Raw genomic sequence first — 15,055 nt, 5'->3', positions numbered from 1 at the left:
TGGTCTACCGGTTGAAACTGCTGAAATTAAACACTTGATCTGTATTCCTTGCATCATTGCTCAAGTTCTGAACGTTTGAAAAGTAGCGCAACGACTATCTTTACTTGCGTATATATCCACACACACGCACCTGGCACATAATTCCCGACGTTTGTTAAGTTAGACCACACAATAAAGTTATGCAGATTTGTTGGCCATGCTATGCGATGTGAAAACCAAGAAGTTCCAATTACACATCGAGCATTTCTTTTTGCTAATGGTAGTAGGCAACTGGTTCGTTTTCTTTTATTGCATACTGTAGGCTCGCTAAGCAATGGTTGTCAGGTCAGGGAGCATGCATAAGCTTCCTATATTGCAGCTTCGTATATTGCATTCGATCAACTTTTCTGTGCAGGCAAGCTGGTCTAGTGCGCGTTCAGCTGCCAGTGGAGCCTCCACGTGCTTTGTTCAGTTCCTGTCCATTAATGTGGGGTAATATGGTACAGTAATCGAATAAGGGCACTTGCACAGGCTGTGTTCAAAATGTATGAGACTAAACTGTTAGTCAAGGTTCGGTCGAAGGTCGGTCTGAAATCGACCGCATATTCTTGTGCGAGTGAAAACTCCACTCAACGGGGAAAGGTTGCTCGTAATAACTTGTACATACGCTGTGGAACGCTCATTGATAAAAGCAACCCATGGTGAAAAAAATGTTGCACTTGATGTTAGTCAAACGCAATTATCAAAATAACACGTATTCTTAAGCATCTATCATTGTTTGAGACACTGTTAAAACAGCCTAGACATTGGATTAGAACATTGGACAAACATGACAGAAGCTTCTGTCTCTTCACTGCTGCTTATCATTTAAAATTTATGTTGCCAAGTCAACCAAAGCACAATTAAATTGTGCATTCTTTTAACGCTAGCAACTGGAGGCTAGTTTCAATGATACTTTCAGTCGAAGTTTTATTTTTCAAGACTCCCCAATCTACCAAAAATTTCCAAATCTTAGCAATAGGCCAATGCGTGGCATTGCTAGTAGAAGTATTCCAATGGAAATGTTTAACAACGTGTTTAAGTACTCTCGGTGGGCAGTATGTGAACTGCGGAACAAGTTTTACACTGAAGCTGCCACATTATGTTATAGAAAGCTACCTCGACGTTTTTCAAGCGAGCCTATTATGCAACAGAAGTAAGAACATCAAGACCCATCATGGTATAGTATTCGAACAAGGTGTACGAGTAAGCTTTTTTTTTTTAACGCCAAAAATGTACCATTTCCAAAATTCAGTTAATCGGCTGCCCTGCGATGCTGTTTCTCAACAAAAAACTTTAGTCCACCTACCAGGAAAGAAGCACAGGCACAAAAGTTTTCCGAGAAATACTGCAAAGATTTCACGTCATTGTAACTTCCCCACACCTGTTCTTCCTACCAACAGAAAATGTGTTTTTTTTTTTTTTTTTTTAATTCAATGCACTTACCACCACTGAAGCCTCACAGAATATATAGAGGTGTGCAGGGGTTCAGTGGTGGTAAAGGTGCAGTTGCTGAATAGGAATAATACTCAAATCCGAGATCAGAAAACAATATCTCATGCACGCTCAGAATCATTTTTACACATCATCCAATCTACCTCAGTTCAACTAGATAAACACTGGTACGCGATAGACACGGCCGTGGAATTGATTTTATCCACCTGAAGTTTTTTAATATGTGCCCAAACAAACATGATTTGCAAAAAAGGATAGACTGGTGGACGAGTTGGTAATACAGGATGAATAAAAGAGCACTAAAAACGAAAGACGAGAACTCGTGTCGCCATCTTGTTCTCGTCTTTGGCGCTCCTTTATTTATCATGAATTGCAACGTGAAGTAATCACAACTTCTTTGAGACATGTACGTAAGTGCACCTGCCTGCAATTTCTGTAACAAAGAGCTTTTTGCTCTGTAGCGCCACAACTACTTAATTACTAGACAAGCAGCAAGCACACAGGAGAGCTGTACATTAAATTAACAAAGCCTCCACGACCCAGTGTAATGTTTTCAGCTCAAGCTCAACAGGACCACATGCTACACAATACAGTAACATTCTCATTGGTTTCATTCCCATGTTCAAGCACAGAAGTGAACATAACGAAAAGATGTTTAGGATGAAAGAAACAAGACAATAAAATCGTTTGGGTGTGACATTTTCTTCTCTATAAAGGCCATCACACACTCTGGGCTTAGCTACTTTGCCTTCTGGAAAAGTAGACCAGCTGCAATTTTCCACAAAAGGTGATGATGAAGCAGTTTATTGCTGCTAGCTCATAGATCATGATGCGCACAAAAAAAAAAACAAAAAAACAAGAGACCAAACAAAGAAACATGGCCAATGAGGAAAAATAAAGTCACGTGGACACAATGCCATAGGTGTAGTGCGTAGACTACTTCTTGGCAAATGTAATCTTCATGGCATGCGTCGGTGTGATTTTGAAGCCTTGCAGGGCCTCCTTGGCTGCCGATGACTGGATCTCATTCTCAAATTCTACAAAGGCAATGTCGTGCCGGCCAGGCACCAACCGCACTTCCTTGAAGCCAGGGAACCTGCATAAATGCGACAGTGTGAGCATGCTTTCATGATGACAGGGCCTTGGATTACTGGTAATAATATGCGCCCGGGGCCTGCTGGTGCACTGTGCAATCACATTTAATTTAATATGTCACACACTTTCAATTTCGAATACGAAGACAAAAACAAGAACAAGCAAGAATTCGGACAATAGTCTGCCCCTATTCACTGCAGAAATTTACTAGCAATCATTTAACGGTGGAGGAAACAAAGCATGCCAATTTTGACAGGAAATTCCTAATTTCTTTATTTCAGGCAAGGTAAGGTGAGGATATTGTACAAGCACTAAAGCAATTTATCAAATAGGACTAACATGTTCTCAACATTAACACTATAAGCCCCAAATTATTTCGAGAGAAATGTACCAAATTTCCTTAATTTCTTTACATAGTCATAATTTTTTCTGTGATTAGGATTCTGAAAATATATCTTTCTGGTTATAATTAAAACAAACTAAAAAAGCTGCTCTTGAAGGCAGCCTTCCATCAATGCCGAACGTAACTCATCTTTGGCGGTGGCAGCCACACAACATTGGGCTGAGCCAGTGTGGCTAGTCATTGGCATATTGGATATTGGTACAACCTCCAATGACGAGTAGAGCACAGGATTTGAGGTTAAAGGGTTAAAAACAGTTAGAGTAAACAACCGGTAAAAGCATGATATGAACGTATTTCTACTTATTCACTCCGGTCAGCAGTACAACCAACCTGCCAGCTCCAGTACAAAAAAAACTTTGTGCTCGAACGACCCATTAAACGAAATGCAAAGCATGCAGTGACGCACCGCTAATGGGCTCATACTGCCGTAAGCAATGGCTCATAACCCCGTAAACGCAGCCTCCCCATTACGAAGACAGAAGTGAAATTCTACGCTGGAATGACGAGCGGCAACGCAGCCAGCTGTGGAAGACAACGACAACGACGAACGCGGGAGCAGTGGCACAAGGACGAACCGCTTGCTTCAACGCAGCCAGCTGTGGAAGACGACGAACGCGGGAGCAGTGGCACGAGCAGCTTGCTTACCTAAGACAGCAACGATTACGACAGGAGACGCCGACAGCCCGGGTGCACAAGGTGCTTCGCACCTAAAACAAGTACTACTTTAGACACTATTCTCACAGCAATTAGTTCGCACAAGGGTACAAGCTATTTGAGAAGGACTAACTGTTGGGCTAGTTGGTCTGACATGTTGACTGGAAAACTAAGCGCAAATAAATTATACAAAGACACATGGAACAGACAAGGACAAGCGCTACTACCAACCGTTTATTCCTGTCAACACAAAGAGGTTGTATATCAGTAGGGTGTTGACAGGAATTAACATTTGGTAGCAGTGCTTGTCCTAGTCTGTTCCATGTGTCTGTGTAATTTATTCACGCTTAGTTTTTCCAGTCAGCAAGCTATTTGAGCAATCGCCAGCTATCTCAAATGACAGAAAAACGTTTTTATGCATTTATTACCAGGGCTAATAGTCTTGTGATAGGTAACACAAGCAAAGTGCAGAACTGCCTTGATGTGCTATCGTGCTCAGTACGACAGCTTCGCTATGCGCTTTCGTGTTGCCGCTCAAATTGAGTGAGATAGTAGTACACATTTCGAAGACCCAGTTGCTTCTTGCACATGCAATTCCTCGAAGTGTCCCATAACAATTTCAACATGCAAGATAACCGGCCCACTTGTTCGAAAATATCTTGCTATGGAATGTGAGCCAACAATACCAGGTGTCTTCTTATGAAGTGCATGAAGAAGAAAGAGAAAAACTCACATCTAGGTTTTTGCTGTTTTTGCAGATATGCTTCATGGTTAGACGAACATTAGCAGCAAGAAAAATTTCAGCAATAATATTGACACGTATACTTATTATCATTTTTCCGGGGACTGCATTTCACCTATCAAGGTGTGCCTGAATGAGTGGAACTTACTTGAATGTTAGCGTTGATTTTATCTGTTGTGCATGTTCTCACCGAACTTTGTGTAATCAGAATGTATGCGCGACATGAATTGTGTACTGCTTCCTGAAGGCACGCAGGCACCAGCTATTACGCTGGAATGTTCGACGAGTCATGTATAAAAGCCGACACGCTTAATTCACGATCAGATTTTGAGTATCGCCAACTGTGCTCGCTGCTATCGTTGTGCTTCGAGTGTCACGTTCGTGGGCCCAGGTTCGCCCAATAAAAAAGTTTCTTGATTCACAGTTTCGCTACTGTGTTCTTCACAGTCGCTACAACGTAACAATATTGCAAATCACCAAATGCGCTACTTAACTTTTATTAACTTTAGGGCACATGTTGCAATTGCAACATTAAAGCAAAGAAGTAGTGAGGTCATGTCTGCTGAGCAGAAAGTAGACGAGGCAACCTAAAGTTTGCCCGCGCGCCACCAGCGCCGCCCACTCCCCTGGCGGAAGGATGGGAGTGTCGAAGGTCGCCACCGGGCCAGCGCGCGCCTGTGTTCTCTACGGCGCGAGCGACCGCATGCATTGTTTTCGTGACGGCGAGCGCGACCTCATCAACCAGGAAAGGTGGCACGCAATACTGCTGTGTTGTTGATTGCCACAAGAGCCTCGAAAAGTCGAAAGCCGCCCGTGAAGTTCTGCAGAATTCCGGAGAGGTGGTACGAGGAGGACAGATGACAAGCGTGGACAACTGCAGTGCGCCGCGAGTCAAGTAAGTCAGCGTACTTTCTCATTCGCGTGCAATATCACGGCCGCTCGATAAAAACGCAATAGTAATGTGCCTGTATTTAGCTCATGACCGTTTGTCTAGACGTGTCGCGTAGCTTAATCGTACAGTGAAATCCACCGTGTTAGCTTAGCGGTAAATGCATACGTGTAGCGCCGCTAAGCTCGACGACGCGAGCTCGATTCCTGGCCACGGCGGCCGCATTTCGATGGGGGCGAAATGCAAGAATACAGTTCTTGCCATGTACTTTGATTTTTCTGCACGCCCCCGGTGGTCAAATTTATTCCTGAGACCCTCCATTACAGCGTGCCTCATAATGATATTGTGCTTTTGGCACGTAAAACCTACTGATTTAATTGATTGTACTGTTCGTTCACTCGCTGATCGGCAAAGACTGGCTCAAGATAATTATATCCTTTTTTCCAAACGCTGCAACTTAAATTCCTAGTTGTACAGGCAACAAATAGGGCCGCACATTATTTGTCTTTTGTGTGGTGGCAATCCGTATTTAATGCAAGCTGCGGTCATCGCATGCGTCGGTAAGCGGCAGATCGCAAAGCAGCTGCCCCAGACGCGCGCGTTATGTTTGTTGCTTGGCCATGCTTTCTGGGTTCACAATATCCAAGCATGTTTTAAAGTAATTGCCACCTTGCACATTCTTCCTGCGTCACTCTTCCCGCCAAGAATCTTCGTTTCATGTAGTAGCCGGCCATCGGTGTGAGCTTACTTTTGCTGCGGCGGGGCCATTCGCCCGACGAGAAACTAGATTTGCTTTGGTAAGGCATGTATCGCTAATTCTTGCGCTCGTGCTGCTGGTCCCAAGGTAATCGCTGGTTACCGTGACCTGGGTTCATTTCGCGGAGCAGTTTGTACGAGTGACTTCTCATGACCAGTGAAAAGATACCTTGCTCAATAATGCAATGAGTTGCCATGACTCTAGCATTGAATAAGGCATGATATACATTAAATATTTATACAGCATGATATAAGGCATTATGTACATATGTAGTACTTACATCGTTAATTTTATTGGCTTATTGGTGCCTAATGCATGTGTTCTTTCTGTTCCGACAGTGCTGATGCCACTCCCTGGGAGCCAAATTGAGAGCGACCAACGAAACCAACCGCAATCGTCACCGTCTCTGCACATCTCTGCAAGCATGCATGACCGCTTTGTGACTACACCATAGAGAAATAAAAGTGACTAAATGACTGAAGTCGGTGTGTACCTCTAACCTCGATGTCGTATACAATCTTGTTGGACACCTCCGACAACGCACTTGGCTTTCACTGTCACATCACCGCCCACAATTTTCAACACCACACACGTGTGGAAGCAGACGCTCCCCTTTCTTGAGGTTGCCGCCACGAAAAAAAATTGTTGGCGTCGGCGACCGTCTTGAAATCGCACTGCAGTCTTTGCATCGCTGTTCAGCAAGCAGGCGATCTGCCGCCGTCGAAAACGGAGTGCCGTGAGCACGAACAGCGAAAGGAAGGACGCTCCCCTTTCTTGAGGTTGCCGCCACGAAAAAAATTGTTGGCGTCGGCGACCGTCTTGAAATCGCACTGCAGTCTTTGCATCGCTGTTCAGCAAGCAGGCGATCTGCCGCCGTCGAAAACGGAGTGCCGTGAGCACGAACAGCGAAGGAAAGCGCGGGCAAAACAATGTAAACAAAGCGGAGACTGCACCGCGGAGCGACCGCGCTGCTTGAAATTTCCACATTGGGGGCGCTGTCAGGAGGCGCAGCAGCGCCTTCAGGCGATCGTTTTCTCGTCTATTAAGACTAGCATCACTTCTGAGATATGCGAACTTAATACAGTTAAACCTGGATATAACGAAATTGAGAAATTCCCAAAAAACTTCGTTATAAAAGGATTTCGTTATATGCAGGTTCGGCAAGAAAATTCGAAAAAGAAACGCTTACCGTATTTACTCGATTCTAACGCGCCCTCGATTGTAATGCCCACCGGTTTTTGTCGAAGCACTCATCCTTGGAATGTTACACTAGGTACTGGATGCATGTCGTTTCGCACAAGCACGAGGCATCGGAAACGAAGAGCGAGCGTCACAATGGTGTCGTAGCCTCGTATAGTGTTACAGTAGAACCCCGCTGTTACGTTCCCGGGTGCTGCGTTTTCCCGGCTGTTATGTCGTTTTCGGCCAGTCCCGGCACAGCTCCCATAGAACCCAATGCATTGGTAAACCCGCTGTTGCGTCGCAACTGTAGGACCGTTCCTACAGTTGCAACGCTACATACGTTGCAAACTGCCATCCCATGCCGACCCGAGTGGCCATTTTGACTTTTCATGTCGCTTGGCTTAGTGGCTTGACGATGGCATTGGCCGTCCAAAGTGCCGGACTGACAACTATGACGTATTTTCGGTTTCCGCCAGCAAAAGTATGGCCCTTGAGATCCGTATTTGCTATCTAAAGATGGTGCCTACGACGCGTTGTGGCCGTGAAATTGGTTTTGGCTCATAGATGTTCCGTATAAAGTCCAAGGGTGATACAGCATACGGCACCGCGCGCCGTATGCTGTATATACGAGTGAAAACATGCGAGGAGAGCAAACGACCGCGTCTAAATCTCGCGCGCGCAAGAAAGAAAATCAGGGAGGAAGCGCGCCTTCTTCCATTACGCTCGAGGCACCGGTGAGGGAGCGAGGGGGGAGAGATAGTGGGCAGCGTTGTACTGTACTCTGGCATCAACTGCGTACTGCGCGGCGGCGCGCGGGTCATATCTTGAAAGCGATCTGCGTTGGGGCAGAGTCTAGGCAGTGTGGGTGCGTCGGCGGCTCGTAGCGTTGTGCGTGCTGTGTGTTCTCGACGCTCAGTGTGCGTTGAAACGATAGACAACAGCACGAAGGTCACTTCGCTCGCTTCTCCAGCGGCGCTTCCACACGCCACCAGCGTTTGACAGTGCGTGTCCGCGCTCATTGACTGTGATGTGTCGCAGCGTGTACCAGCGCGTCGGCAACATCAACTGGAAAAGGAGAGTGCCGGCTTGGCAGGCTAGGCCAGCTGCAGCAAGCGGCAGGATCAGGTTTGAATGAAGGGAGGGGGTAAGGTCACGCCCGCGGCGGCAAGATCGCTGGGTCGAGGGATGCAGGCCCACCTTGCACTCGCTCGCACGCACGTACACGTGCGCTCGCTTCGCATTCCGTCGCAGCGGAGAAGGTGCTTCCGGTTGCTGCTCGCGCAAAAATGACAAAATTTGGGGCAAAATCTCTAGGTTGTCGGCGGGGAAAATTCGTTATTTCGAGGGGGTCTCTCCCGCTGCCACTTCGTTACGTAGAGGTCTCAAATACATGTGCTTCTATGGAGTAACGGCGGGGAATAGAAAAACTTCGTTATATTCAGGAATTTGTAATAACGAGGTTCGTTATAAGCAGGTTTAACTGTATCTGCAACGAAACACATTGGCGCTCCAGTTAGGTTTCAAAAGCGTGCCTGGAACGCTGGGACATTTTTAGCAGATTTTGTCGACGGATACTGTCGCACCAGAAGTTACCTACTTATTCGCAACTCAATTGAACGGCAGGGAGTGCTGCGAAATCTGGCCGCGTCTAGCTACACTGTGCAACATCGCGGATGCACGGAGGTCCCCGCGTCGCCTTAACCGCTGTGTTTGATGATTTTCGTGCAGTGTGATGCCGGTTTGCGCTGTTTTGTGGAAGGAAAACGGGTAGCTGATGCCGAGCAGATCATTTTGGCCGATCTGAGAGAGGCGAAGTGGGTAATGATGCTGAAGTGGTCGCACGGTGTGTGCAAACCTCTGGCGTGACAGCGGGCCCGCACAAGATTCTGATGAAAATCACCAATGTATTCTTGAACCCATTGGTTGGGGAACCGAAGTACTCTTGCACTTCTGGATTGTCAGAAAAGTACAAGCACGTTCTTGCTGCTTTGATTCACCGTTAAGGCGTTAGTAGATAGTCCAGCATTTCGAGTGCGAGACAGCGGCCAGCAAAGTCGGATACATCACGCTGGCCTCGCCAGGATTACCGAAAACTTACTACCTGCTCAGTTTGGCACGTTTAACATGGCCCGCAGCAGCACACCGACTTGCTCAATCAGCTGTTACCGCCGTGCATGCGCATAAATGTGCAGATGGCGCGCTTTTTCATTGTTGTTGCCTCAACACATTTTCGTTTGGCGAAGGCGCCAACTCTGCACGCTCTTTTCAGTCCAAAGAGCAAGCGAACATAAAATCAAGCTTTGCACTTTATCGCGAGCATGCACTACAAATTTGTGGCGAACCTTTCCCGCTACTTTTGCGTTCCTGTTATGTATTTTACATTCAAGATTTGTGCAACGTGACTGCTCCTTTGCTTAGCCGTGGTTATCGCAGTAGTTGCCCCATTATTTCTCTTGCAGAGAACAAACGATAAATAAGAAAGCAAAGGATCTGCTTATTACATTAAAACACATTTGCACACCATGTGCAGGTATGGCTTGTGGTGCGTGGCCTGTCCATGAGTGATTACTCCTCGCTGCCTTCGAACATATTGCTTATGGCTGCTGTGTAAACTAACGAAAGAAAAACCTATGTTTCTGTGTTAATTGACACATGTTAAATTAATGTTAACTCACCTACTGCATGAATATTAACTAATTTTACATTTTATTCTATAATTGACCTATCCTGCATTTTAAATGGCCAAAACTGTGCTCGCCTCTGAACTGCTACTTTCCTTCAGACACTGATATGAGATGCAATTGTTTGATAATTATGCATTTTCAAATGAGCGCCTACTAATTACCACATGGTGCGCACATTTATGCGCATGCACAGCAGCGGCACCAATTAATGGGTAGCGTGTCCAGGCCACAAGGAAGGCATAGCGCTATGCCACTCCGTAGTTATTTTGCACGCTGGTGCGTACATCTTGTGCTTACATAGAACAATTTGCCGACGTTACCCAGGAGCACCTGAGCTTCTGATTTTCATTGATGTACCACATGCGGTAGTTCCACGTTGTGCGCTGCATGCATCCAATATAACAGCTTTAATCAAGGGAAGAAAGATTGAGTACCACGGCGACATTCGCATCATAAACTGTATTACCACGCCGGCTATCACATGAAGCTGCATGTTGCAGCACGCATTCGCTGAACGTTATCACGATGGCAGTAACCTCAACGCAAACTTCCTGAAGTTCGCTGCAGCGCTTTACTGCAAATGTAGTACAAAGCAACAGGATCGCATTCCCTTCACACAGACAACAAACCGATCCTCGCCTGGAAAAAAATTAAAAATAAAATTTCTCAAGCAAGATGTTGAGAACACAACTACTGCCATCGTTGCAGCTTTGCAATGTGAAAAATCGCAATGCATGTCGCTCTTCGGCGCCTCAAAACTGCAAAACGCAGCAAAATCCCATGGCCATGCGTAGTTTCGTAGATGGTGGCTCCATTGTTCTAGAAGCGCACCTGATCACAGTACGAAGGCTACAAACTGAGCGTCGCTCCGACCTCCGTGCGAATGTTCCTGCGCTTGCTGCTAGGTGTAGCATGAATTGCTGGAGTCGCGAATAGCCTCCAGATACTGACCAATCTAACCACAGGTTTCACCACGACACCACTATTGCTACAAGGGATATCAATAGTCATAGATCTCAGCAGACTGAAAGCACATATATTTTTTCTTTTACCATGATAAGCAGGATGAGGAAAGGTAAGGAGAGGTAAGGATAAAGACATTCTACCCTGTTATGCAGATCCCATGTACTGTGGAGAGAGATGTCATGCGAAGCTTTTCGCAAGTAGCTGGCTGTCCATCATTGTATGGGACTGTGCAAATCGTTATTAGATGGACCAATGTGCGGCGAGCAAATGTAAGACAACAGCAGCAAGATTACAACAGGGATGATGACAGTATAACGGTGACAATATGACTAGCTATTTTTTGGATTCGGGTGAAGAAACGTTACACTGGTACTGTTATGACATGGGCCGATCACTAAGGTAGTAAGTACAATGTCGCACAGCATCTGCTGCTATGAGGGAAAAATGAGAAGCTGGCACAATCTCGCTTTTATAAACAAATTGTTTTTATGCAATGGGGCACAAGCGAGAGACAGTGGTAAGGTCAGATATTATTGATGCAATCCATTTCTGCTTTTGTGGCCTAATGGAAATTGGCCCATGCCCACGTGCTCATTTTTCTGAGCGAGTTGTTGCCATGTGACATGACGCAAGCACCAACTGTCTCGTAGCTGATGATGGCACAAAAGATGTGTGTGTGTGTGACTATGGCCTAACGGGTAGGGCATCGGGCCGTTGTGCTTAGAGGCCCAGATTCCATCTAACACATAATTTTGATTAATGTAGAGGCCCGAAATGAGGCGAGACAAGAACCTACTACCCATACTGCAGAGTGCCCAGTACGAGGCGAAGAATGCTTTGCATTATATGACAAAAGCGGATATGCGCGCTGCTAAAATTCATTGAAAAAAATGTGCCTGCCCCTACCGACGGCATTCGTATGGGCATTTCCCTTCCACCCAAGCACAGACAACAGAAAATCAGCGAGGGACTTCCGAACGTGGTGAGGTTGTCTATTGGAGAGGCCTGGGAAAGGCCTCTGCACTGCAGCATAGTTCGCTTGTCTGCAAAAACTGATGGTTAGTGTGATTCACGAGATAAAAACTCACTGGTTGAACAGCATGGAAAGCATCATCTCGTTTGTTTCCTCGGGCAGGTTGGTCAGGAAGAGAATCTGGTTCGGGGGCTGCTCAGGTAGGGCTCCCGTCGCTGCCGCAATGGGCATGCCGGCTCCCATCACCATCATGGCAGGCTGTGGCTGCGCCTGCGGCTGTGTCTTCTTCTTTTTGCTCTTCTTGGGCACTGCCTCGCCGTCTGCAGGTGTGCGCTTTCGAGAGTTTTCTACGAAGGTGCCCTTGATTTTGGCCACAGCATCCGAGTCTGATTTCGCATATTGGATGCGCTGCACACACATGCACAATACAGAGTTTTAGAAATAGGGGACCCTAGATTAGGAGACACTGTCGGAAGTACAGACAAAACAATGAAAAAAATAGCACAAAAGAATACAAGCAAGTCCGGATTTTTGAGCACGCGAAGTTGCCTGGGGTCGCTATTTCTGAAACACCATAACTAAAGATTCACGCATCACGAAATTAATGCTCTGCTCTTTTCAAGGTAGAATGAAGCAAACAGGAACCTTCACGATGCTTAAATAAGTTGCTTAAAAAACACGTACAACTTACTACTAAAGTAATATAGCGAGTCTGTTCCACGTTTATGCAGACTACAATTTAGATGATGGTTTTTACAGTGGGCAGTAAGGCTGCAAAATAAAATATTTGTTTCTTGTTAGCCCTTTCCGTTACTGCCTGCATAAACAGCACATCTTCATGAACTCCCAGTCCTTCCCGTGTATAATATATCGCTATTTTTATGACACGGTCTTGAATTGCGGCAACATGCACAACTGCTTCATTCAACTTTCTCTATTTCTTTTAACGTGTCACTTGTCATGGCACGGAAGTACACATCAGTTATAAACTGGCATCGCTAAAGGCTTCAGCTAAAGCAGTTCAGAGATTTTTTACGAGAGTGTCGGCAATCTGACGCCCTACGTGATATGGTCCACAGCACACAACTAAGCTCGTGCTTTGCAGCAGGAAAAAAAAAAACGCAGAACGTCCAGGTTGCTTTAGGCATGCACACTATCAAGTAATAGTTAAAATAACCAATAAATCACACGGGACCCTACCATCGGCTTATCGTAGAAAGGGAAGCCCTGCATCGACCTCAGAGCGTTGGTGGCACTGTTGATGTCCTTGAAAGCAACGAACGCTTGACCCCTCATCTTGAGCGTCTTGAGCGCGATGATGTCCAAAATTTGGCCAAATTGCGAGAATATGGCGTACAGCGACTTCTTCAACTCTGCGGACGAAAACACGACATTTTGTAGTTCACGCGCCGCCGACGACTCCCGGCTCTGCGAACTTACCATCTTTCTTCACCTTTTCGTTCAAGTTGTTGATGTAAATTGTGTTATTCGGACGTATGTCCATCATGTCGCTGAAATAATACAAGAATAAATATTAGCGGAAACAAACAACAGGATAACGCTTTGAAAGATGATGCAGCGCGGCCGGGCAGACAGCGATGAAAGAACAAGACGCGGCGCACCCCGAGTATTTAGCGGGCTCGGACAACAAAACTATTACCGCAGTGAGCGTTTGCTCAAGCAGAATATTAGACTATTCGCACTCAAGTAACAATCCGAAGAACAGCGAACGAATGCAAACGTTGAAAATGTATACTAACGTGCTTGATTCGCCGGCAGGCCACTGTTACAGAAGGCCCGTAACACGCTTCGGAAGGCATAAAAAAAAAGTGATGCAGTACTAGCGCTAGTAACAAGCTAAATATTTTGGAACTAGATCTAGTATATTTTACATACTAAATAATTGTCTTAATAAAAGTGTTACTTTATAAGCATTATAAAATATTAAGCCTTTTTATCGCGTTTTTTTTTTAAGGCGGCTAAGGTTTGTGATGGCAGGGCTATTGTATTTCCGATCGCTGGGGATAGTTTCACTTTCGGCTATCGAGGGCCAAATTTATGTTTGCGCCATGATAAACCTCAGGACACATTGACATCGTTTGTCATAGTGTTATGAGACTGAAATGCATTTAATAAAAATGCAATGCTTCCTTGTACTACAGCGAACAATCGGTGGTGTAACGCATAGTAGCCCCTGCGTTTCTTTTCTTCTCTTTGTATTTTTCCCCTCCTTTTACATTATTAATCCCAAGGGTGGCAGGAAGGAGGGAAGGGGGAGAGGGGATAAGCGAAGTGGACAGACCAATGGGGGCACACCACCATGCCCACCACCTTTTCATATACAAAATGGCATAATAATGCAGCAAGCAGTGAACTTACATAAGGCCGTGTACCAAGGCCAAAATCTAGTGACTTAAAAGATGCCTAGAACAAAAGTTTGAAATGTTGATGTCGGTTTCATATCTGATACCTTAGTGAAAAAACCATGCCAAATTTATTTAGGTTGTCCTCAGCGTTTAGTGAGCAACAAAAAAGCTCACTAAATCAGTTTAGACTGGTAAACTGTTATTTTTCTGTATTTAGGCCATCCTTACTCTCTTGGTACCTTTCGATTGCAATGTAGCAGTCACAACTCCAGTAACAGCCACCTTCGCGGCTGTCACTAGAGAAATACGGAATACCCCGAACATCAATCATTCCAAAAGCAACCTCCTGCTCCACTACAAAGAGGCAATGCCTTCACCTCTTGTCCCTCTGGGCTATCCATCCTCACATGCTCTTCCGGTTCATGTAAGACAAAGAAGCTTGTTTTTGGCAAAGACATTTCATTAAAAGGGCTCGGCACATTGCAAACGTGGCTGCCTCATCACTTTTCTCCTTTTGTGACTACAAGCTTGTTCAATAGGAATGAGCGTCACCAGGGACACAGCTCCCGACCTCACCGTCACCAGAAAGATACCTTGCACCACATGGAAGCATCTGGATGTGTACCTAGGAAGTGACCATGCTCTCGTCGCGACCCCCATTGCAGACAGAGATTATTGCGTCAGAGTTGGCCAAGCCAGGCTCACAGACTGGACGAGCTTCCGGAAAAAGTTAGGTAGCAGATCAAATAGCACAGAGATGGAACCAAATCTAGGCATCCTAGAGTGGACCTGACAGCTACAGGCAGATGCTAATGAACACACTACAGTACTGCAAACCAACACCAAATTTCCAATAAGATTCTGGCAAATC

At 45.7% G+C, this 15,055-nt stretch overlaps 1 protein-coding gene across 2 annotated transcripts; it reads right to left on the bottom strand.

The window, feature by feature from the left end:
* Positions 1–2,247: 2,247 nt before the first annotated feature.
* Positions 2,248–13,656, bottom strand: LOC119433922 (U1 small nuclear ribonucleoprotein A). 2 transcript variants are annotated; one of them, XM_037701204.2, is made up of 5 exons: positions 13,579–13,656; positions 13,259–13,329; positions 13,019–13,191; positions 11,934–12,226; positions 2,248–2,569 (listed from the first exon to the last, which is right to left on the bottom strand). In XM_037701204.2, exons 2-5 carry the CDS (start codon positions 13,323–13,325, stop codon positions 2,410–2,412), a joined length of 693 nt encoding a protein of 230 aa, XP_037557132.1. In that variant the 5' UTR covers positions 13,326–13,329; positions 13,579–13,656; the 3' UTR covers positions 2,248–2,409. The 2 variants fall into 2 exon arrangements, with proteins under 2 accessions (XP_037557132.1, XP_049514510.1); XM_049658553.1 differs by lacking the exon at positions 13,579–13,656 and adding an exon at positions 13,441–13,555.
* Between the last annotated feature and the right edge of the window lie 1,399 nt (positions 13,657–15,055).

Source organism: Dermacentor silvarum, chromosome 11 (genome assembly GCF_013339745.2).
Source record: "Dermacentor silvarum isolate Dsil-2018 chromosome 11, BIME_Dsil_1.4, whole genome shotgun sequence".
NCBI classification, from domain to species: Eukaryota; Metazoa; Arthropoda; class Arachnida; order Ixodida; family Ixodidae; genus Dermacentor; species Dermacentor silvarum.
Note: the sequence above shows the minus strand (reverse complement) of the source record. Positions and strands in the feature narration are given on the sequence as shown.